At 44.2% G+C, this 26,595-nt stretch overlaps 1 protein-coding gene across 1 annotated transcript in view; it reads right to left on the bottom strand.

Annotated features, from left to right (window-relative positions):
* Positions 1–26,595, bottom strand: part of PSMB2 (proteasome 20S subunit beta 2) — a 179,540-nt gene that overhangs the window by 150,138 nt on the left and 2,807 nt on the right. The window contains exons 2-3 of the mRNA XM_085647983.1: positions 14,681–14,803; positions 5,721–5,791 (exon numbers count right to left, since the gene is read on the bottom strand). Coding sequence (XP_085504109.1) covers positions 5,721–5,791; positions 14,681–14,803 — 194 coding nt within the window. The remainder of the gene's footprint in view (positions 1–5,720; positions 5,792–14,680; positions 14,804–26,595) is intronic.

Here is a 26,595-nt window from a genome sequence, read left to right as displayed (position 1 = left end):
TGAGAAGTTGTATAGGGGTGTGAGTGGGTGTGTTCTTCTGTGGAAAATGTATTGTTTAAGAAAGAGGGATCCTAAGCAATCTGAGAGACCTGGGGTACAGTTAATTATACAGGAACGATGGTCCCTTACATACATGAATAATATAATGAACACAGTGAAATAATAAATACAGTGTTGTTGAATCACAGATAAGGAAAATAATTATATTTATTTTACGTCAAAAATAAATCTCATTACCTTACATATTACGTTACACGACATTGTCAGTGACATCACTGATCACATCTCAAATGACATCAATGATATTTTAAAAATGCAGGCATATTCATGTGTGATCCTAAAACAATCCACAGTAAAACCACAAGCATATGAAGAGCGCCATTGCACAACATATATTAGGTATATAAACAATACAGTGTCAAGGAGCTACAGTTGACGACGTTTCGATCCCTGTAGCAATAACGGGATCATCATCAGGACTAAGCAATTATAGCCTCAGAGGGATGCCTGTGAGAAGGGTAGATATCATACGGGTCACAGTGAATCCAACTGCGCGGTGCAGGCAACGTGCCAGTGACGACGATATGGTTCCTTAAGGAATTTAACCGAAGGGAACCTGGAACTGAAGCGGTATCTTATACTTAGGCCACGTGAGCAGAAGAGTGCGGCACTGCCAGAATTATGGCTGGAGGGTCAAGGACCCAAGTGCACAGTTATTCTTCAAAAGATACACCTTTCTCAATTCAAAGGCACTTCATTAAAAAAAACACAACAAAAAAACTGCGATTAGCATAAAAAGGAAGAAGAAATATGGAAGATCTTCAAGAAAGTCGTTTTGGAGATTTTCCAAGTTCTACTTTTGGTGCAATTTTTATGACATGGTAAACCAGATTTCTCAAATTTCTCAATGGAGCCCAGGCCTTCTGAAAGACCTCTACCACAGTCTGCTAATAATACACCACCTTCCATATGTAGTAAAAAGGACTGACGCAGCACTGCATCTTCAAGATAAGAAATACAATGCGACAGCTAAGGAAGAGTTTAGCAGGGAGAAAGATGAAAAGAAGGGCACAAATCAGAGGAAGCAAAGGAAAGTGATGAGGACGAAGAGCCACCAAAAAAGAAAGCAAGCAAAGAGAAGGAAAACCCTAACGTAAAATGACTTCCAAAACTATATATGTGACCTCGATTCTAACTTGTTAACTCCAGGTGTGACCGACAGACAGACAGACAGACAGACACACATCCTCCTCTAGTGCATAATCAGCAAAGCTCTTAGAGGCATAGCTCAAAAGTTAAAACACTACATACCATGAAGAGCCACACTTGGCTGCGCACCGACAGGCCATGTCTGCAGTGCTTCCTGGAATTGGCACTGCGTGTCAATAAATACACTGCCTTCTCACAGTTTTCTAACAGAGCCCTCTGTTACAGCAGTAAACGAACAACACGGTCACAACCTCACACATCTTAAAGCTGCAGTATGCCTCCAAACCACGTGATAAACAGTTGTTTCGATGCCAGATTTTGACAGAGAATTATAGTCAGAAAAAAAGAAAACGACAAGGACTACAGCTCTCCCCCACCCGTCACCTCTCAGATTTTGAAGGACTTCAACCCATCCCAGACAGGTGCTGGAGAAAATAGTTTGTCGGATGGAACGTTGCCAGCCTGTCAAGCAAGCACTAACACTTGCAAAACGTGGACAACTGCCATGTATCCGCTCAGTCCTGAGAATCCCTTGGACCTGCCATACGCAAATGTTCTACATTTCATCTAAAATTGTGAACAAGGTATAGAAACAACAATTAGAAAGTATCCGTTTCCTCTGTGTAACAGTTTGATGCGGCATTGAACATGTAAAGTGTCAACTTGGAACACAAGTACTTAAGTTCCACTGTTTAGTAAAAAAAAAACGGGGAAATAAAGACATGGGAGAAGGTGTCCAAAAAGTTATACGGCACACAGCAATCAGACACTAAAGCAGCATGGTGTTAGCCATGAGAAGGCGCCCTTTCCCGCTAGAACAGTGGAACACACAAGCCTGAAAACATTTCCACAAATAACCTGCGTGGCGCTTTCTTCTCCTCTCCAATCTCCCTCCAAGTAGTTTCCCTTTGCCGCACTGTACCATTGGCCGCTCCCATCAAAAGTCCGATGATAGTTCCAATGAGGAGAAAGCCAGAGATCAAATCCACTCTGGAACTGGTAGGGCATATCCAGCGAGATGTGTGGCTTTGTGCTATTAATATGACACTTTTTGGAAAAATATGTACGAGAGTGCACATAAATTAACCCTAGCATTTAATCGAACTTGAGGAGGGGTATGCAACATCAGACTAGAAGAACAATCCAAGGACGAGCATGACGCTTAGGGTAAAACTCTGCAACCCCGCTTTCGTCACCATCTGACCTCATCTTTCATCTTTGCCGCACACAACAACTGTTCTGAATTGGACCGCAGCTCGATTCCCAGCGGTGCCAGGCCTCCGAGGAGCTACAAAAGAGGCTGCAGGACACCTGTTGTCAATCAGCGAAGTAATCGGCCTTTTAGCACCTCCGAGGGTACAAAAAAAAAAAAAGGAGCATCAAAACTAGAGGCCTGGCTCTCTCAACTTTCCACATTGTGGATTAGTCTAATGTGGAGCAGAAGGGGGAGGAAATCCCTATGCCTGGTGCTGGTTAAGGAGCTCTTTGGTGGGAGGAAGAAAGACTGGGGAAAGGCAGTCGCCGAGACATACATAGCAAGTCAATTTCTGAAACGCCCCAACCCTGTGACAAAGACCTGTGGCGGCCAACTTTACAAACCAATATATTCAACTGCATAAAAATTCTAAGGTACTTTGTAAATGAAAGGTGGCAAGAGAGAGGACCCCCAACACCTGCAGACCAACTGATGCCCTTGCTTCGTCTGGAGTGCGTACCTAAAGGTCGCCATCACAATTTTACCCTGGAAATAACAGAAAAAAATGAATGAATTTCGTAACTGTATCTGATGTGGGTTTTGAGTGTTTTGGACTTTAGCCTCACTCCCCCAGCGCAGCTGCAGTACGGAGTAGCAAACCTTTGAAGGCAAATGATGGAGGAGTCAGGATGTGCTAATCGGGCACAAGGTGACAGGCCTGGCCTTGGCATCTAAAAAAGCATCCAGACATGAGATGAAACTTCATTCCCAGTACCATACAAAGTGCCCATCATTGAGAGCAAAAAGAAGCATTTTTACGTGATAAGAACAAGAACATATTAGAATCTGAGAGTATGATCAGGAGGCAGCTGCCAAAACCAAGTAGAGAGTGAAAAAACTTATAACACAAAGAGAGCCAACTCAACTATACAAAAAGTAGGAGCGTAAAATTTAAGCCACTAAGAGCATTGTGCTACCTATAGCGATCACTAGCCTACTAAAAGATGCACAAAGGAAATCTACAACTAACTGATTGTAGGTATAGATTTTGCTTTCCAAGTCAGATTGTATTGCCTCAAATACTGCTGTGCTACTCACAGATTGGACCGTGAAATTCATCACCCGTAAATATTATTATCTAACTCAAGAGCAGACAGTATCAATCTGTAACAAATCGAAACTGCTTAAACACCCACGTTTTCTGATAAACAAAATCGATAGCCAATAGAGAGTGCAGCATTACCCAAGCATCAGGCCAGCAAAATCTGAAGAAGAAAATGATTGCATCAACCAAAGAGTGATCATTCACTAATCACGAGTAACCCAGAGACTATTTTATCACCCAAGGTCTGAACAGTGAAATCTGTAACTTGTAGAGGGAACTATCCAAGATGTGGGACAGCAAAATCCGTAGCTGAAAATCATCTCACCAAGCGTGAGCCTTTCACCCAGAGATCTCATAGAACTCCTAGAGATCTATGTACTACCAAAGGACCGTGAACAGAATAGCAAAATATGTAACTCATAGAGACTGGTTTTATTCCCAAGGTCTGGGCTCCTAAATCAGTAACTCATAGAAATTGTATTACTATCCAGTCACTGGGACAGCGAAATGAGTAGCTGAAAAAGTATTCCACAAACGTGAGAAAGCTACCCAGTAGCGATCCCTTGACTACCCGATAGCTGGGAAAGCTAAATCTGTAACCAGTACAAATTGTACCAGCCAAGGACTACCAAATCTTTACCACAGAGAAATTGCTGTACAAACCAGAAATAAGACAGTGATCTGTAGAACTGATAGACCACTCAAAGAGGGAACTTGTCAATCTGTAACCCTCAGCGAGTCCTCGAATAAGAGTCCATCGCCAAATGATGGATCACAAACGCAAGAAGGCTGAATTCTCAATTAACAGATACAGTTGTCGGGTTAGGAAAAACGGTGACGTAAAAAAAAAAAATGTTACCTCGGGCTGCCATTTTCAAGCCACTTTTTTCCCCAGTCGTTCACAGAGACACAAGGGTTTGCTTGACTCATGTATTCTATTCATGTAAACCTTCCTTCAAAACACAGATTGTGGTCTGCGAGTTTGATAATGTTTGGCGTCTCAATGAGGAACAGGGAATCCGCATTTTCTACCAGGTTGTGTTTTACATAACCCCGGGCGTAGCACTACGCTTCGCCCACGTAGTGTACGTAGCGCTGCCTGCTTCGCACTTTCCGAAGTAGGCGAAGCAGGGCAGCGCTACGCACACGCCGAGGGCGAAGCGTAGCTGCTTGCCACCCGCCACCCACCTCCCGCCTGCCCTCCTTTTAATAATATAAGCAATGAAAAATAAATTAAAGTAAGTCGACTTACCCGTAAGCGCGGCGTCTCCGGGGCTCCCTCTTTCTGTTTCTAATTTCTTCTGGCAAATGCGCAGACACCCGCGCATGCGCATTTCTCGCGAGAAATGCGCATGCGCGGGCGTCCGCGCATGCGCATTTGCCAGAAGAAATTAGAAACAGAAAGAGGGAGCCCCGGAGACGCCGCGCTTACGGGTAAGTCGACTTACTTTAATTTATTTTTCATTGCTTATATTGTTTAAAAGAATGGCGGGCGGGAGGTGGGTGGCACGTAGTGGGGCTACGCGAAGCGCGTAGTGTGCGTAGATTTGGGCACACTACGTGCTGCTTCACGTAGCCCCACTACGCCCACCCTTAGTTTTACATCATCACATGCCTATTTTCTACTTTTAACTACCTAGAGGCAATCCCTAATAAATATAGTGTGTGTGTTGCAGAAAACAAACAACTGCACAGGCAAAGTAACCCATACCAAAAAGGGGCTAAGCATCATTACTTTCTTTTTCATGCATACTGGCCACAACTGGATAAATCACATCACTGGGATATTCCCCATACTAGGTGTCTGCCTAGCATTTAGATCTCCTGGTGCATATAAGTAAGACAGGTTAGTACTCTCCAACAAATCATTCAAATGCAGTTACATAAAAACTGGTTGCTCTGCTCACACAAGATATGGGCAGCTTGTGATAGCACTCCAAAAGACAACAAAAGAGATCAGGGGTACGGAGAATCCAAGCATCAATTCACTGATGAGCTCCATGGATACTCCATTATTTCACGTACCACACCAAGACACAAGACAAATGAGAGCGACCCATTTCAACAAAATGTTCCTGCCAAGAATTTGGAAGAGCTTTCCTACTAGCAAATACTACAGCATCAGTATGGAAGGGGATACAAAATAGTAAACGAACATATTCTTGAAGAAAACCCAGAACCTAAATACTTCCTCTTTTTAGTGGTACTCACCCGACTGCGAAGATAATCTGCCAGGTTCCTGCGTGTAAAGTTTGCTGCTGCAGCAGGAGAAAGCTCATAACCTAGTGAGAAAGAACAAACAACGCGTCTAAAATCAGGCTGCTGAAAACATTGCACTACACAGAACCTAATGCAACACTGGTGCACATGCAGTGAAATAGGTAGTGTTAATACACAACATAATTCCGATCAATTTAAGAAACTGAAACAAAGAACATTTTTAATTGTCCGATGACAAACCAAAAAATTCACTAGGAAGAAATATATTCTTGCATTAGTGTCAAGGACTCCCCAACTACACAAACATTACTCGCCTGGCGGGATTATCAATAACTAAGCAGGTTGAAGACCCTGCCCTGCTGTAGCCCTACTTTCCCTCCGCACCCCACCTGAAGTGACCACTGGTACACATCTCCTACACACGTCAAGTTCCTTAACATAGATATCCTAGAGTTAATAAAGTGCGAGTCAAATCTCGATTTTTACAATGGTATTTAGATAAAATGGAAAAGCAATCCTGTACTTGAGCAAATAAGGCTAAAGCTTGTTTTGATTTTTCTCAGGGAAAATCGCTTACGCTTCAAATTCACTCTGTGCTCCGTCATCCATGTTAATCACATAAAAATCCCACATCCTTCCTCATGAGACAATTTTGTACGTGCGATTTCATTCCAAGCAGCACATGGTATGCCGTACAGACAGAATTTCAATGAAAAAGATAAATGACAAAGTAAAACAAAAAAGTTCTCAAATATCTGTGAGGAATATGGTTTGCAATAAGGAACCGCCAGCTCACTGACTACCTCTAAGGAAAAAACCTGCTCAACCCCTCCCAATCCAGCTTCCGACTGAACCACAGCACCAAGACCACCCTGATTGCAGAAACTGATGTCATCAGATGCCTCCTCGACCTTGGTGGAACTGTGGCCCTCATCCTCCTTGGCCTATCAGCAGCCTTCAACGCCGTCTCCCACTGCACCCTAGTCACCAGACTCCACCACATAGGCATCCAGGGCAAGAAACTCAACTGGACCTCCTCTTTCCTCTCCAGTCGAACCTAGAGGGTCTACCTACCACCCTTTGCCCTTGCACTCAAAGACATCATATGTGGTGTCCCCCAGTGATTCTACCTCAGCCCCACCCTCTTCAACAACTACATGACGCCACTGGCAGACATCGTCCCCACCCATGGACTCAAAATCATCGCCTACGCTGACGATACCCATCTTTTCCTATCCCTCACAGAAGATGCAGACACCACAAGGGCCACTCTCGCCTTGGCCCACATTCCCCGCAACCGATGTGGAGGTTGCTTCTTCTCCTATTATGCCACCAAGTCCTGGAATAACTTCCACCTCCACCTTCATATCTCCCCCTCTCTAAATGACTTCAGGAAGCAGCTTAAGACTTGGCTCTTCGACCGCCATCACCCTCGACCAAGGTTCAAATCACCCACCAGCACCTGGAGAATCCCCCCCCCCACCTCCAAGAGGTGACCAGCCGCGTTCTATACGACCCACTGATTAACTTATTTATTTTCACAACATTCAGTCAATCATAATGAATTCCCCAAAGAGAGAGGATGAACAAATATTCTTAAAAGAAAAAAAAAAAAGTATAACTGAGAAGAGACAATAGGGCCACAGAGTAGGACATGCTAGATCCTCTCTCCACTGGGGCCAGGATTGCAGCAGTAGTTCCTGGGAACCAGGCACCAATGGCCTCTGTACAGTGCCTACCCCACATGGACAGGAGCGGTGAGTAGTGCCTAGCGGTGGTGGCGCAGAGGCCAATGAGAAAATCACCCCAGAGCCTGAAAAGGGACCAACCTCGGGTCCCTCGAGGAGACCCAACGATACAGGAGCAGATGCGGTCCCCAGGTATCTGAGGAGGTGGCAAGTAACCCAGCGGGCCATAGGGAGTATCGGAGATGCCTCAGAGGCTGGTTAGGAGAAGGGTATGAGGAGCACCGAAATGAGCGTACCAGGACTGGGTAAAGGGGTGAGGTCAGGCTGCCCCCTCCTTTCGACATCTCCATTACATAGCACTGTGTACCCACACATATATTACTTAACGATGGGCAGGGACTCTCCATGAACGAACATGGGGCAGGACGGCACCCCAGACTCCCCCACTTGATGAGGACAACAAGAGACTGGAGGAGGCAGCTTGTACAGCGGGGCGCAAATGGCCATAGAATGGGGCCTAACTCATCAGTGGAGGGCAGCAGAGGTGCACTGTGTGCACCCCTTTAGGCTACTTCTACAGTGCATGCCCACAGGTGGGCAGAAGCTGTGACTGGTCAAGTGGGCTGACGGTACTTCATCCCGGCTGGCTGTGCAGAATACTTCCCTCCTGGCCCATTTTTTAGGCCTTTGAACCATGAAGACCAAAAAAGACTTCAGTATCAAGGACATGTTGATCAGGGCAAGTGAATAGGTACAAAGCAACAAAAGCGGACATCTGTTGGGGCAAATAGCGGCAACTCCCCCAGGACATGGAGGGAACAGAACGCACCGCCATTACCAGATTCTTTACGGAAGACCTCCATAAGAACATAAGGAACGCTATAACTTGCCAACGAATACACAGAGGCGGTGTCGCCCCACACCTTGTGGGATGCTTTGACAGGTTATGTTTGAGGTCACCTCATCGCCTTAGCTGCCCAGCTCAATATTGACAGATGAGAAAAGAGGGCCAAACTAGAGAGTAGGGTCAGGGAGTTAGAAGCAGTGCACAAACTAACAGGAGCAAGGAGACTTCCATAGCAGCTGGGGAAGATGTGTAAGCAATTAAAGCTACTGGACATGGATAGGGCAGAATACTCAGGTGAAACTAAGATACTATAGTGGAGGTAATATATCTGGGAAGCTCTAGGATGCCAAGCGGAGGGCTAAGATCCAAAAGGAGCAGATAGCGCCGTAGAATCTTCAAATGGCTACCCATCAACACTAGGAAAACCGTGATGCAGGCCCTCATCATCAGCCGGCTCGACAACGCTCTCCATACTGGCACCACAAGCGAACTCATGAGAAGACTGTAGACAATGCAGAACACAGCAGCCTGATGCTCAACCTGCCGAAAAGGACCTACATTACCCTGCACCTGAGAGCCCTCCACTGGCTCCCCATCCAGAAGAGATACCAATTCAAGCTCCTAACCAATGCCTACAAAGCCCTCCACAAGCAAGGACCTGCATACATGAACCACCGTTTAAATTTCCATTAACCACCCAGAAATCTCCTCGCCCAAACACTGCACATCCGTCGTTGCTGCACCAGAAGACGTTCCTTCTCCCACCTTGCTACCAAACCGTGGAACTCTCTCCCCCTCCATCTCCAACCGCACCATCACTGACAGACTTCAGGAAGGGAGTCAAGACCTGGCCCTTCGACTGAAGTCCCCCAGCACATCGCCTATATTCCCTCAGGGGTGACAAGTCGCTCTATACAAGAACTGTTTGACAGCCTCTAATAAGACTGAAACAGAGAACCTGCTTATTTTGGATTCGGACATCCGCTCAGAGTTGAACAACTTTTACAACAATACATTTGCTGGAGCAAGGGTCGAGAATGTAAGCATGGAGGATTACCTCAAGGATGTTTCACGAGAGAGAGACAGAGAGACAGAGAGACAGAGAGACAGAGAGACAGAGAGACAGAGAGACAGAGAGACAGAGAGACAGAGAGACAGAGAGACAGAGAGACAGAGAGACAGAGAGACAGAGAGACAGAGAGACAGAGACACAGAGACACAGAGACACAGAGAGACAGAGACACAGAGACACAGAGACACAGAGACACAGAGACACAGAGACACAGAGACACAGAGACACAGAGACACAGAGACACAGAGACACAGAGACAGAGAGAGAGAGAGACAGAGAGAGAGAGAGAGAGAGAGAGAGAGATTGCTAAATCAAACCTGGGAAAAACACCATGCCTCAATGACTTCACAAGCCTCTTTTACAAAACCTTTCGCTCAGTACTAGTCCCAATCCTTACCAGCTTATACAACTCTTTTGCCACATTCTCCGCAATCACGGCCTCTGTATGAGAAGCCTCTATAGTTTTCATCCAGAAACTAGGCAAAGACTGTCCTACCACCCCATCTCTTTGTTAAACATAAATGCTAAAATCTTCTACAGCATCCTGGTGAGTTGCCTACTGCCGCTTACGTAAGGCTGCATGGACCCTGGTCAAAACACATTTATCCCGAGCAGAAATATGGCGGACAACATGAAATGCACCTTGCACCTTATCAATTAAGTAAGCAGATCCCATTCCTTGCGGTCGAGGCCTTCGACAGAGTGCATTGGCCATTCCTATGGTAGATCCTTGGTCTTGAATACAGGGCATGGACAGATAGAATATACGCAACCCCAATAGCCCAGGGGGCAGGTCAATGGAAAGGCCTCCAATACCTCTAGAATTTGGAAAGGAACTATGCAGGGTTTGCCCAGGTCTCCTCTACTGGTCATTCTATACAGCTAGCATTAGTGATCAGAATTAACCGAGATATAAAGGGGGGGAGTAACATTCAGCAAAGATATCTAAAACCACGCATTACTGTTGATGTGTTAATAATGTTTACAGACCCGGTCCACTCCACCTTTGAGACACAACCCTAATTTGGAGATGTGGCTGGCTTCAAGATAAACCTATTCCTGAACCTCTCTCTCCAGTGCTAAGCAGTACCTCTTTGGAAGACACAACCCAGACAAACTACCTGGAGTCGCTGTGATCTATGTGGGATGACTTGCAAATGGCATAATGGAGTGTTATTGTGGCTAGACCACTCTGCTGCAGTTAAAGTGACTGCTCTCCCTAGCTTTAAAAAAAAGTTTTTTATTTGTCCCTATTCATTCTACTTCAACACTTCAACCGTTATGGGGTGTTTTTTCTTTGTGGGGGGGGGGGGGGGGGGGGGAGTTCAAGAAGGATGGACTGGCCAAACACATGATATATGGCCACTCATTGAGAGAGAGACCTAGGAGTACCGCATATAGCCAATTACTATCACGCAGCATGGCTCCTTTACATGGTAGAATGGGGGGGATGCAGTTTCTGTAAAGGCATGGTGCTTCATGGACCAAGCAATAGCAGAGGATCATAGCTCAAAGATACCCCGATTGCTAAGACGATCCCACACATGGGGGCTATACTCTTCCATGGTCACACAGGCCATGCTCACCTTTTGCGACCCGGTCATGATAAAGAAGGGACAGTCATCCTACCCCTAACCTCTCCCACCCATTCTAGGGGACGCAGAAATCCCCCTGGGGATGGATCGTACGTACCCAGTTTAGGGAGAGGTTCCCCACATATGAGCATACGTCATTCTGGGAGCAGGGAATCAATTTGTCGTACCCATTAAAATCACACAGATACTGTCAAATCAAATTCTTTTTGGGAGCAACTAAACAAGCTCCCTTGAGTTTATAAGGCAAAGGCAATACACCCACGTATGCATTCTAGCTGTACAAGGTGTGGGACATGTTGGGGATGAAAAAGATAATCTAGGGTTGATGTGTAGGGGTGCTAGCTTTGACTCTTTAGAAGACGTGTCTCTCCATGCTATATATTGAATTCCACAATATCACTTGTCCCAAATACCTATGAGTCTTGATCACTTTCCTGGTGACAAGCAGGAGCCCCGACAGAAGTGAATTGACTACACTCGCAACATAGAAATGGAGGGAGCTCAAGTGGCTGATGACAAACTGCGGGTTCAGCTTAGAAGAAGGGGTCCTTCAGGGAAATAAGGGGCAGGCATGTCTTTTATGGTTCTGTGATGTTTTGTTTTACTTATTATCACTTTAAAGTGCCTAGCGACTGCGACCAATATGTCATGTTTATTACGCTTCTCATGATCCTTGCTTCCAGTTGTCCCCGCCGGCTCTGCGATGTACGCATGTGTTCATGTATTAAAATGAGTAAACAATGAATAACCATTTTGCCTGCTCAGTCAATACCATGTAATCACATCACCCTAACTGTCAAAGCAATTTCAATGTGTCTCTCTCCCACGATGCAACCAATGCAAGTAGCTCTCCGTTATCTACATGGTTCTCCACACCAACAAACCATACCAAAAGCCGTACAAAATATAATCTTCCATGGCAGCACTTAATGCTGTCATTTGTTGGTAGTAAACGAGTACAGAGAAAGAAGAAAAGGGGCATTTTACTTTCTTGCCAAAATATGTGAATCCACCCCCTCTCGTGACCTTCATGAAAGAACTCATTACCATGGTTTGCACTATCCACCTTCACTTCTCTGAGGTGCAGAGCCTCTTCGTATCCTACCAACATTTAAAACTCAACACTGGCTGACACTGCGACTGCTCACTATTTGCTTAAGGTGTGATCACCTGCTTTTATGTTACTACCCAGTAATTACATATTGTGCACCCCAACAGGTTTTATAAACATGCATTGCGGAATCTGTAAATTCTCGACAAGCATCCCTAACCTCTTACATGTGCTATTATATTCTGGGCTGGACCAGGACTACATAAAATAAGGTACGTTATGGATAATTTGCATACCAGTTTTGCCATCTGAAGGCTCTTCTCGAATCAATATAAATTGGTTTTAACAGTGTACACATAGAAAGAACCGCTAAATTGTTATTCAGTATTAATCATGTGAGAATAGTGTACCGTAGTGCATTCAGGGATGGCACAATTTTTTTAAGCCACTGAGGAGCATAGACAATGAGAGGCTAAAAACTATGAGCAAGTGGCTAAAAACCAGTCTTCACACAAAAAAAACAGTTCTTGGCAGCTTTTGTTTTTAACCAAGAAAAAAAAAAGACAACATGAAACTTTTTTTGCCAGGCCATGCCCACTTCTCTTCCCTTTTGTGTCACTAAAGGAAGAAGCCCTCCACTAACCTTTGCAAAGTATGAAAAATAACAAGCCAGGGTCAAGGCTGAAATCCCTTGCTCTGGCCAAAAAATACAATTCTCAACGGTGGGGAAAAGCCATTTCCCTAGAGATTTATTCTGCAGAATCTCACCTTTTGCAGAAGCCACACAGGGCCAATTATTTTGCACGCATCATCTGTGTGTTTTACCAAAAAGGGCCCTTACATGAGAAGTGTTTTCTAGCTGAATAAAAGCCAGAAGGCAGAGTGTTGAAGGTATTGCTTTGGCATACCATAACCTTAGAGCAAATACTGTATTGGATTAGTGGGGACACATTATACTGTATCCACTATATAGTAACTTAAAACTAAAAAGTGCATGAATATGGAAGTGAACCTATTTTATTATGGAATGAGGACCCAACTCCCACCGCAGTTATTAACAGAAGCGAGGATTAGGAATAGAGCTGCTGTTGGAGACTTTATCATAGAAGTTAAGGGTCATTACCTGAAGTGTAGGCTCACTATTATCACCAAAGTGAATCATTCTAGCACCACATTACCATTCTACACCACCTCTTCATTTTACACTACCACTTCATAAAATAGAACTATCACCTTGCAGAACCGTACTATTCCTTCTGCAGTACCACCGCCATGCTTGCAATACCCGCACCACCTTAGAGACCCACAGAGGAATCCGCTCAGCAACGCACAAGAACCTAACAACCCCAACACAGCCTCACTATGACCTCCTGACAGTGCACTACCTCCAACACCTACACTACTAACCATTATGGTTACACGGGATTGCAGTCCTACCGTGAACATGCTACATGGCCAGGAAGAAAAAGAAGAGTCCTTGCAAGATCTGGAGCCTTAGTCAATGTAAGCGGTGAGCACTACACATGCCTATTGGAGCAAGAAATGCTCAAGAAATTATACACATGCACACCAACAAGCCGAGGTAAGAATACATGTCCACTTTACACCCATAGATTAAAATCTTACACGTGCACAGTTAAAGAAATACGGACATACACAGTGTGCAAGGGGCAAGAATGCTTGGCAAGCTTCCTGCACTGCAGTTTGGGGTTTATGGTGCTTTCTTTAGTTACTAAATGCCAACGGTATAACCATACTGTTAGAAATCAGAGCTATGGTCTTACACCCACTTGGTTTATACTGTTCAGCATGAACTGAGAACCTCTTGTACCTGAAAGAAACCACATGGAGAACTTGGTAATTGTAAGCTTGCTCTCATTTGGGACGGTTATTCATTTTTTTTTTATATTGCACCCTCAACTAGCAAAATGCCTTCGGAAACTTCAATGAAGTCACACAATTTGCAAATGTACACTGTCCTCTTTTAATGGGATTATATCCAGGGATACTTACTGGGTACTAAGGTTGCCACCTGGCTAGTGGCATTTTACTCATTTGACTGCATCTCTGCCCTGTGCATGAGGCCACGTACTACAGAGCATTCCATAAGTGCCCCTTTTTTTGGTATACAGACACACAGGACCCCATTGGCTCTTTGGCTAGATTGGTGTTATGTAGCCGACTGTATATTTTAGTTCCTCTACCATTCCAGCTCCCTAAATTGGGCTACTTACACCTGCGATGCAGACCATCCAGGTAGATCTCTACTCACCTTTCGTCCTCCCCTCCACCCGTCTACCTCCCAGGCATAGAACACTTAACAGAGTGTTGATCCAACAGCTGAGGTCAGTTTGAGATATAAACTGAATGCATAACAAACCATAAAACATAACACAAGACCTGCAAAGTGAATTATAACCAGCATCAAATTACAAATATAATGTGTGTGCTTTTCTCCCAGAACACCTCCTCCATCACACTAATACGCTCTGTGCCCTATGTCAAGATGAGAGGATCACACTGGTCGGTCACACAAAACACTTCTTAAGTAGGATCACAAACAAAAGTCTGCCAACCATTTGGACAATAAGTTTTGAGTCAAACAGACAAAAAACAAGCACAGAAACTATTATAACTCTTTTCCAACACTCCCCAACCCCCGCACCTTTTGCCTGCCATCATAACAATCTAAACTTACCGTTTCTCATCTTGTAGAGCTGGACATTTTTCTGAATGTACTCTGCAAACTGTACAGTGTCGCCGGCTTCCCCGACACAAAGGAGCAAGATCTTCTCACTCATCTTGAACATTTTGTCATGATCTGTGAATAAAAACAATAATTTGGTTGTTCTGAAAACGTAGGGACCATGCAAAGCATCTCATTGCCACAAAAAAGCTTGTCTTCCAACTGCATGCAGACAGGTAAACATATTTTCGCACAGCACATTCACGCTTCTTTTCAGTTATCTTATGATACATCCGTCTTTGGTTCCAAATTGTGCACCAAGCGAAGCATTGATATTGTGTTGTCAGGAGGATAAGATGAAACTGGTAACACTGTAGAAGAATGGCTGGTTTGCGAATACATACAGATGTGTTATGGGTCCTTTTAGAGTGCAGCACTGATCCCGGAGTTCGTGTCATTAGTTATCAGAGACAACAGTACTCCTGGAAAAGGAGCACACTTATTAGAGGAAGAGAAGAGACATGTTATTACAAGCCGTGGAAATTTGAAATGACCTAAAACGCTTCCAGTTCAGGGGAAAACAGATACAAAACTGAACCACACCACCCTCAAAAACACCACCCCAATTGTCTTCTCTTAAAATATGGAACAGTTAGCTTAGAATATTTATACAACCCGACAGCCCTAGTGAACACCATCCACTCCTCCCAAGAACTCCGCACCACCCTCTCGGAGTACTTCCACAGCAAGATCACCAACATCTACAATAATTTCAACATCAGACTGACCACTCTCAACCAACCAGCAAACACAAACCAAACCATCTGCACCTGGTCACTGCTCATCACCCCGACCACCTCAACCATCAAGTCTTCCATTCACCCTGGGGCACCCAGCGACCCCTGCCCCCACTACCTCTACAACTCCGCAACGAAGCCAATCAACATGCATCTCACCAGCATCTTCAACACCTCCATCTCCACAGTAACCCCACCAGACAGATGAAAACACACAGACATCAGACCCCACCTAAAGAAAGCTTCCGCTGACCCAAACAATCTCAAACATTAGCAGCCAATCTCCCTCCTCCCCTACTCGGCCAAAGTTTGAGAAAGCAATCAATCAACCAGCAGCTCACCTTATTCCTGGAAAAAAAACACCTACTGTACACCTCTCAATCAAGATTCTGTGCCAACCACAGCACTGAGAGAGCGCTGATTGCTGGCACATATGTTGTCAGAATATTCCTCGACCGTAGAGAAACTGTGGCCCTGATCCTCCTAGACCTCTCTGCGGCATTCGACAGTCTCCCACAATATGCATGTCAACAGACTACAACACAGGCATATAGCAAGACGACCTCAAGTGGTTCGCCTCCTTCCTTACAGGATGCACACAAAGCATATGACTGCCTCCCTTCACCTATGCACCCAAAGACGGCATATGTAGTGTGCCACAAGGATCATCCCTCAGGCCAACCCTGTTCAACATCTACTTAACCCCCCCTTGAAGACAATACTCAACTGATCCTCTGGCTCACCGAGGACCCCTCCAATGCCAAAATCCACTTCTACAACGCCATGACCAATGTAGCCAAATGGATGAGAAACTGCATCCATCTCAACTCTGACAAAACTGAGGTACTGATTTTCAGGAAGAACACCTTTGCATGGGACCACAGCTGGTGGCCGGCAGAACTCAGACCCAGGCCCACACTGCCCGATCATGCACGCAACTTCAGCATCATCCTCGACAGCCAACTGACCATGAAACGACACAGTCGCCTCCTCCTGCTTCCACACACTTCGCATGCTCTGCAAAATCTTCAGACGGACCCCAACCAACACCAGAAAGACCGTCATTCAGGCCCTCATCACCAGCCACCTCGACTACTACAGCAACGCCCTCTATGCCAGCATCTCCTCACAAGACTGAAGACCATACAGAACGCTGCAGCCAGACTCATCCTGGACCTCCCTAAACTAACTCACATGCCCCCGCCCACCACCCGAGACACATCCACTGTCTCCCCATCCAGAAAAGACGCCAATTCAAGATCCTCATGCACACCTACAAAGCTCTCCACGACTTATGACCTGCCTACCCCAACTATCACTGAACTTCCACTGACCTGCTAGACGCCTGCCCTCTTCTTCACGCGTCATTGCACACACTCTCGGCATCCATCGCAGCAGGGGCCGCTCCTCCTACATCGCGGCCAAGAACTGGACATCCTCCCACCCTTCAACCCCCTCCCAGCACCATACAGCCCCCTTGTTGGCAGACTTCAGATAAAGACTCAAGACCAGGCTCTTCGACGGAGACACATTGCCCAGATATTCCATGGGGTGACAGTTCTGCGCTTTACAAATGCTGTTTGATTGATTGATGAGAAAAGCACACTTTAAAGTGCAAGATTTAATGTATTGATCAAACCTGTAAATAAGAAACCAGGAATCTCATGTAGAAGAACAGCCACAGGCTACCTTTGACTGTATGGCTTGCCAACACAACAGTAAATCAGATATTGGAGGAAATTAAGACATGCAATTCTGAGCCTAGCGGTACAAGACTGTTAAAGTGTCCTAATGGTGCAGGTGTCCAAATTTGATAAAAGTATCCCTTGTATTCCTAGGGAAGAAAAGAGGTAGAATCTAGAAATCCAGATCAGATCAAAGCCACACACTTTTCTAATAACTATGAAGTGTGACTCAAGACAAGGTTTTGACTTTGAACCACACAAATAAACAATCAAATTCATGAGAACACGGTTTCATCATGCCACCTTCTGACGGTAAAAGCTTGAGTGCCATAAGAAAGCTTGAAAGCACCACTCTAGGAAATGCTTCACCACACTTACTAGTTTAGAAGGTTTTGAATGTTGTTTATTCGTTTGCCTTTCCATCTATTGCAAACTTTAATACAAGTAATTGTAACATCCTTCAAACTGTACTGAGTGCTTAAACCCATTAACCGTTCAAATAATATATTTTCAACAAGGAGTGTGAAGAGGCCTATGACAGAAATAACACTATATGAAGAAATCAAATAATCATTCTGGAGACGTGACCGTTGTTCATATGGAAATATGCTCTGCGATTTTGCCAGGTTTGTTTTACAACCAAATCTCAAAACTGCACGACAGCAACAAATCACACTTTCTTTTGCCAGCTGTAAAATCTTGAAATCAAAACGGCGTTCTACTATCTGTTAGAAACCACAATTTGATACTTGAGCAACAGTGACCGATAAACACCGACAGCCGCATTACCATTCTAGTGAAAGATCTGCAAGCGCTGGCATGTAATTGAGATGGATGGAAAAAGCAATTTCTCAGCAATTATTGGCAACTGTGATTGTCAGACCCCGGGATAGTGGAGGCCATGGGGCAAGAATAGGCAACGCGGCACCAACAGTGGGAATTGAGAATGTTTGCAGATGTCCTGTGGTCCGTCCTACTATAGAACTACAAACTGGGCTAGGTACAACTCCAAGCACACAAAAGCAGATGGGACGAATGCTTGTAATTTTCGGAACCACTGGCAATCGCTTGGGGTAGTATTCAAACATATCGTTCTTTTGCCCAACATGCCACCATAGATTAGGTGGGCATTAACGTTCTTTCTTCTTAAGTCATGCCCTGGAATGGACAAGCACTTGTTATATTCTTGTGTGTTTTGTTGAGTTTTAAACTCCAGCTCCCCAGTCTACCTCTGGGAATCCTGTGACTGCTGGCCATTGCTACTACTGAGAGCCTGAATGTGTTGTAGTATGGAAATTGCAAGCATTTCTCCAATCACATTGTGTGTGTTAATGTAACACCCCAAGTGGCCACGGATATGCCCAGAAGTGGATCCTTGGCTCACTGTGCCTCTGGAACCAGGCTGCACCCAACTGATGTGCCCAGATCAGGGCAAAACTAGTCTTGGTTTGCTTGTGTACAGGTTCATAGAGGACCTGGTAAGGCAGTTAGGGCTGGGCTGTCCTATTGCAGAAGGCTCAAGGCTGATTTGCATATGGCTGGGTCAATTGGTTCGGCAAGTGCTTAGCGCAGATCTACTTGGACAGATTGGGTTCCGGTTGGTGCTGCCACATGGTTCAAGTCACAATAAAGTCTTAGGATGTGCAGCAACACATGTTCACAATTCAGCCACAAAAGTCAGGTCACACCACAGCTTCATGGTTCCGACTAGGTTTGCAGAGGAGAGTCTGGGGCCAGCCGACACCGGAGATATGCAGCCTCTCTTCTGAAGACTCACCACACCGGCGACACACTGCACCTAGTGTTACTCCTAGGCAGTCACTCCTACACCGTTGGCAGACTCCTTCCCTTTCTCTGCAGGCTGTCTTGTAGGTGCTTCAGGATAGGTGAATAGCAAGCCTAGACTCAGGTGAATCCCCCATTACCAATGGGAAGCTGGCTGAAAGGAAGACTCGATTTCTGATGGCAAGGCAGTCCTTAGAGTATTCTGTGGAACACTGCCTTCCTTGGTCATAGAAAACATGTGGATCTCACTTTCATACAGTAAAATCAGACAGGCGATGTGTATCCACTTTAAGAACCTATTTGAGGTGGTTTGCCTTTCAAGTGTCCTTTCCAGGCTGCTCTCCAGGCTCAGGATTTGAGAGGAGAGAGACTTCCTCAAAGAGGAGTAGTCTCTAGCCTGAAGTAACAACAACAGAGGCAAAAAAAGATGTGAGCTGTGTGTGCCTGGCTCTCATATGCCATACTGAAGAAGTGTTCCGAAAAAGACAGAAAGCTGGGTCTCACCCAAAGGGTTCCCTTCAGCTTGCACAACAAAGTCTGCCGTCCCACTCTTCATCCCCATAACCTACTAAAGGGCGGTGCTACAGGAACACTAATCGGCAGCTTCTTTATCAGCAAAAGGCTCATCAAAGAGCCTTGACTGCTCTATCCTCACTTGAGTGTCTGGGTCTCCTCCCTCCAGCTTCAAGAAATATCAGCAATACACATTCACTGTTAGGAAAAGAACCACAACTCCATCTTGTGCAAGACTCCAGACCAGGGGCCTCTAAAATGATCCAAGAGGCATTCATGACTGGTTCGCTGATGCACACTACGCATGTACCACACAGGCTGCACACACAAACACACACTTGGAACGTTAACACTAGAATCTGACTAAGTGCATAGAAGAAGGTTTTACACATATGGGACAGCAGGTCTTCACACCAGTGACAGAGATAACAAGATCTGGTCACAACTATAGATTCACAAAACATAGTAAGCTGCCAACACTGCTCTATGTGCTCAACCCTTACAGGGACAGCAGTTCACTGTCTGCACAATTAGAGCACACGGTGTGCCACTCAAGGTTGTCACTCATGTGAAGAGCAGGCCTAGACCTCTATGGACACACTAGAATAGTGTGAGGCTAGGGCCAATATCAAAAACCAGGATTCCACATAGACGCAGTAGGACACTAAGGGAATAGGAACACAAGTGCACACCATGCAGGGGTCATACCTCGCTCATCAACTGAACTCTGCCAGCACCTGGATACCCTCATGTGTGACAAGTAGCGCTCTGCAAATCTACTGATTGAATAATGTATTTCGTGCTGCTATAAATGTACACATTTAACAAATATGTCATGCAACAAGCCTAGGTAGCAGCTCAACAAATAAAATAACACGTCATTAGATAGTAAATTAGATTTTAAAGTGGCTTTCCAAACACTATTTGAAGGTGTTTCAGTGCAGACCATTGTTATAGGGAAACTGCGTACAAGCCCAGAACAAGACAGGCAGGCAACTTACCCTTTTACTTTCGATTTAACTAAAGCTGCTGAGCAATCCTTGCTGGATAAGAGCCAAGTGTGAGCACTTAGTATAAACCCCAAGCAGAGTTAATAACTTCCTCGGAGTACTCTTCATCAAAGCAGAAGAGTTAAAACAACATTACTACGCCAGCTTAGAGGTCCAATTGGTCTGTCATACCCTGTGACGCCTGCTTGAGACCTCGCCTTTCTGTTTTTCAGTAATTGGAAATACCCCAAACTGCAGCCGTATATGAATCTTTTACGCCTCTTCACTGGCCTACTCATTATTCAAATTGGCTCCTAAACACCTAGCCGAGTGGACTGTCTTCAGACCTAGCAGACGAATCGTTGCTCCTCCTGTAAAAACGTGACCCAGGTAGCCTCCTACAAAGCCTTGTCCCTTCCATGTTCATTGGGGTACAACTCGGTCAAACAACTTGCTTCCGAACCATAGATATCACCATTCCTTGCTCTCATTCCCTTAAAATCTAAAAACGAAACTATTTGAACAAGTTTTCTAAAACCGCAGCAATCTGGTTCTGTCCTGATGCTGTTTGCACACTGAGGCATCATACAGATCGAGCACCCTACAAATGTTAAAATCAGATAAAACTGATGATTGATCCATAGTGCACGGCGGGACCATTTCCAATAGCAGACTTGTATGGTGAATGTTTTCAGAATCAGATGCAGACTCACCTATACTATAGTGAGAGATAGATGGGATAAAGCACACTCACTATATGTTACACAGATACTGTAACTCACCGAAGGGTTTAGTAACCATATAAAGTAACGATATGGAGGATCTGTGACTTGCACTATCCATTTCTTTTAACTTAACAGGTGATCTTTTATTCTCTATAATACAAGGTAACAACACCACCCTACTACAACCTTATTATAAAACCCTGGTATCTTGATTCTTCTGATGAAATATCCTATCAATCCTGATATTTAGAAGAAATGTTGAATCTGTACTGTAAAAATACGTTCCAATATGCAGATTGCAATTTCTTGCAAAGACATATTTTAAGCATTTTGATTCAATTCACTATCAAGGCTAGCTTTCTAGGGTAGTTCTTAACACAGAATCATGCTCGGACAAAATGATGCTCTGTTTTCAACCTTCATAAGTGAAATAGCGTTGAATTAAACCGTGTAAATTGGGTTGCAGCACCAGCAGTTAAGAGGCTTCAATGGCAGAAATGTGTTCCCTTCAGATTCATTATCTAGACGGTAATAAGAAAACTCAATATTTTCAATTGGCTCATGAGGAACAGATGAAGGCCATTCGAGTAAACTATTCTAGTCATTCGTTTTGCCACGTCTAGTGTATTGTTGTGTCTGAAGAAGTGCCACTGGGTGCCTCTCTCAAAATCTAATTTGGTAAATGTTGGATTTCAGAATACCATTCAAATGGGCATTGTAGAAATTTCATACATTTTCGTTGAACTATTTTATCCCATTATGTCACCAAATAATATTGCTAAAGCTTCGAACTGGGGTGTCAGCTGAAGCGCCAGCTATTGACACTGTGCCGCTTCCAAACAATTATATCAGAAAGTGAACTATGGTGGATAGTACCCAGGAGGAAAGATGAAATTATATTTTCCAAGTGCTCTATGTATAAAAAAAAAGAGGTGCCGCAAGAAAGCCCCATAGAGGAAACCAAATTTAAGGGTAGAGAAACTGAGAAAATATACCCATTTTAAATGTATGCACTTTTTAAAGAGTTAACTAAATGAATGCAGCGCCGGGCAGGTCGGTACTCCAATGTGAAGGCCCAGTTGAGATAACAAACATGAAGATACCCTTCAGTATAAAACAGATTAGAGACTGCAGAGGTGACTGTTGAAATAATTGGGACTCTTACACAAAGGTGCAATCGTGTACAAAGAACATTTTAAAGAGTATGGCAGCCTTAACAGAGGTGGTTCTACGTTTCCCAGAACGTAACAGATATGTACGCAGATCACAATTAATTTTCTTTCAGATAACTTGTACATACTCAAGAGACAGAAAACGGTTACAACAGAAATTGAACAAACATAGGAGGCAGTTTTGCTCTTATCGCAGCTTTTCAGCTAGATTAGCCCATTTTGGAAGATTCAAATAGCACTACTTAATGAAAACAGTAAGAAGGATTGTCCATATATGTCTGCAATTGCCCCTCATTTGACCTCTCACTGAGTGCACCGTGGAAGCCTTGCTGGTAATTCTAGGGAGGTCAAGTAAATGACCAATGTTTTGTCGTGGGCAGATGATGAATAACATGCTCTCAGCATTCAACAGGGCTTTGATTTAAAGAACGAATGAAGGCCATACTTTCAAATGACCAGGGAGAGGGAGCAGGGTGGCAAGGAAAGACCAGATTCCGAGGTATAACCAAACTTTCAAATTATTTCAGCAAATGTGATTTCCTACCTTACTTCAGTGGCAGTCATGGGTCGTTGTACAAGTTGGGGGAACAGCACAATGATTATGAATGTGCGAAGAAGCAATTTTGATGCATCGTGATGGTGCTGAATGTAGGGCAATTATTTTCAGTGTGCTGAAGATTTGGAAGTCTCTCCTCTATTTTGGTTCTGATTAAGCTGTGTTGGAGGGAGACTTATGTGTGTATCGTGAGGGCTGCGGCAGTGAGAGCTAGTGTCACTGTCCGCGATCTTGATGATGCTGTGTGTTTGGAAGTATAGGAGACTAGGGATCATTTCCCACCCTTCACCTTCATGATGCCTGTGCCCTTGGTGCAAACGGTGTGTTGTGGGGTTGCGTGCCAATAAGAGCTAAACTCACTCTCAATCCCTCATCGTGGTGAGGCTACAGGTTTATGATGGGAGGTCAGTTTTAGATAAGAACTACCAGGCCACTGTGTGGGGGGAGGGGGCGTCTAATGTAAAATCAAAAAGTATTACGACAGTGAGACTGTCTAAATGAAACCAAAATAAGACATTTTAACCCTAAATACTGAAAATTGCTTATGTAGTATCCATGAGAGAATGGATCAGGTAGAGAATGGATCAAGTGGAGAGTGGATTGTGCATGTCGTAAAAGTCTGCCCCTGTAAAGACGTGGCCGAAGGTAGGAATCGTTTTTTTAAAACCTATGTGTCTTAAATATAATATAATCAGAATAAATGACTTTTGATCGCTTTAGTAAGGTCACCTCCTTATGAATGTGTGTGCAATAAGCTGTTTAAACTTTTTTAAGCGTTTTATTATTGTATTAACAGTAGGAATATATTAAGCCTGCTATGTTTTAAGATTTTTTTTTACTGGTTATGAATGTATATTGTTGATCTCTGATGAGGTCTTACCAATAAAAATCATTTGCTTTGAGAGTGGTAAGGCAGCTCAGGAAGCAGGATTCAAGATTTCCCAGCCTGAGCCCCAATCCCTTCTGTCGGGATAACCCTTTATCTCTTTTCCCACCCACAACTGATTCAATGTATTAATAAACTTAAAGGGTTGTGATTGACAGAGGACGAACAGGAGGATCCCCACTCCTGTTCAAAGTCGCATTATATCATGATTAGAAACCCCCAAGCCACCGACTGCATTCTGTGATCAGATGGATCACGTTAAATTAATTACCTGCAATATTGACGGTTTGAGCTCCAAACTATCCGTCCCTGATTGGTTAAGAATTGTCACCATTTATGACTTGATCTGTCTTAAAGAAACGTGGGAAACTGGGTCAATTAATTTAGATGGTTATCGTTCTTTTTACACCGCCGCCCTTCTGTCTAAATCAGGTCGTGCCAGGGGAGGGATCCTGACACTGCTGAAAAATACCCTAAGTTGGTAGTCCTGTCATATCATAATGTTTCCCCTTATTATCAACTACTACATCTAAAAGGCCCAGGTGGTAGCACAGTGGTACTAATCAATTTTTACAATAACTTCACCAGCGATATGAGGAAGGTTGTTGACCAGTTGGAAGGGGAAATGAATGTACTTTTTAACACTCCAAAACAGATACCGAACATACTATGGGTGGGTGATTTTAATGTGCATTGTTGTCATTTCTCAAACTTAACAGCTTGTGGCTTAATCGATGAGTCAGGTGAGCCTTTATTCTTTCACACATAACCACTATGGGGACACTCTGAACAGATTCGTTGTGATTAACAATCTAGAGATGCAGAATCCTATAGACTTAAGTTCAGGTATGTTACGTTCAACTATTGATTATTAATTTTGGACTCCCTAAAAAATCTATTTGTAATGTAGAAATTAAGTACTTTAACTTTAGTGATCACGCTGCTAATACTGGTAAGTTAGAATGGGTAGGAATCCATCCAGAGCATTCTAAACATGTCAAACCCACGATAGCAAGGAATAATGGTATTATCCTTAAATGGGCCACAATAGACAAAGCATACATTGTTCCTGCCTTTGTTGCAAATAGGCAAAACGATATTATGACCTGCGTAGAAGCGGAATTTGATCCTACCCAGGTAAGCATGGCCTTTGAACTGATACTATCGGAGATTAAAAACCTCCTAATTAGAAATAATCCTACTGCCAAAATTCCAGGCCCTAGATGGTTTGACCAAGCATGTATCTAGTCCCTATCAGTTTTTACATCAGGCTCTTAGAGCTACGCCTAGAGATGTAGAATTAGTCAAATTTCCCCGTCTCCGGTATAAAGAGGCCAGGAAGACCAGAATTAACACCCTAAAGGAAGAAGCAAGGGAACAATTGCACCTAGCCACCATCTCTAATAATGCCAGGGACTTCTGGAGAGTTATCAACGCTCCTTTTCTCAAACCTTCTAAAGCCCAGAGTCTGGATTGTCATATGGATGAGGAATCTTGGGTTGTATACTTTTCCTCAATATTTGACCCTAAAGCCCAGGGAGTGACCACCCAGCGGGCAGCTACTTCTCCCCCCATTAAACCTCCCCTCACTTTTAACCATCATGAGATTAGAGAGGCCCTTATAAAGTGCTCCAGCAATAGTGCCCCAGGCCCGCATGGTACTCTGATAGATTTTTTTTACTGAGCAGCTGGATTTATGGGGACCGGTGTTGACAAACGTTTTCAACGTAGTCACTAGAGTGGGTCCACCTGACTCATGGACAAAATCTATCTTAATCCCCATACACAAGAAAGGAGATAAATCCGAGCCTAAAAATTACAGACCACTTTTTCTCCTGGACAGCCCTGCTAAGCTTATGGGTCGGGTTCCACCGAACAGACTTGAGGAATGGGCTACCAGTAATAATGTTTTGATCCCGGTCCAATATAGTTTTAAACAAAGGATGGGCACTCATGATTAGTGCCTCAATTTAAGTCTGTTAATTGCCAAGTACACCCAAGCCAAGCACGGCAAGTTATACTTGGCCTTCATGGACTTATCTCCAGCATTTGACTGCGTGGCACATCACCATCTATGGAGGATAATGAAAGAAATGGATATCAATGAGGCAATTACCCTCTTTATTAGACAGCTTTATTCTCTGGCCTCGGCCTGTGTCCGATACGGGAGGCAGGGTGAGTGCACTAGGGCGTTTCCAATCAACAGGGGCATCCGACAGGGCTGAGTATTCGCTCCATTTCTCTTCTCCGTCTATACTAATGGGGTGGATGCTCCCTTATCAGACTCAACACCAGAAGTTCCCAAGATTAACAATGTACGCACCCCAATCCTTCTCTAAGCAGATGATGCAGTGTTAATTGCCCGCACAGGCGTAGCCCCACAACAGCTATTAGAGGTTTATGTGAAATATATGCGCAATTTGGATTTAAAAACCAACGAGGCCAAGTCCTTCATTTTAATTACCAGACGAAAGGACAAGAAGGTTCAACGTTTTTATATAGCTGGCCAGAAGGTAGCCCAAACTGATGCCTTTTCTTACCTAGAGGTGACCTTTGATAGACAACTAACTTGGTCCAATATGATTATTACAAGGGGTTTATTGCTATAAAAAAAAAAAGCATAATTGCCCTACTTTCTTTTATTTTAAAAAACTTGGGGCGAAACCTATTGATATGGTGAAACCAGTCTACACCGCCAAATCTGTTTCGGTAGCAACTTATGGGGCAGGAACCTGGGGTTATTCCAACTCCTCAGCTCTCCAGATTATAGAGGATACTTTCTGAAAAAAACTAGTAGGCCTCCCCATAAGTTGCTCAAA

The sequence above is a fragment of the Triturus cristatus genome, chromosome 3_2 (genome assembly GCF_964204655.1).
Source record: "Triturus cristatus chromosome 3_2, aTriCri1.1, whole genome shotgun sequence".
In the NCBI taxonomy this organism is placed as follows: Eukaryota; Metazoa; Chordata; class Amphibia; order Caudata; family Salamandridae; genus Triturus; species Triturus cristatus.
This window is presented reverse-complemented; position numbering and strand designations above follow the sequence as displayed.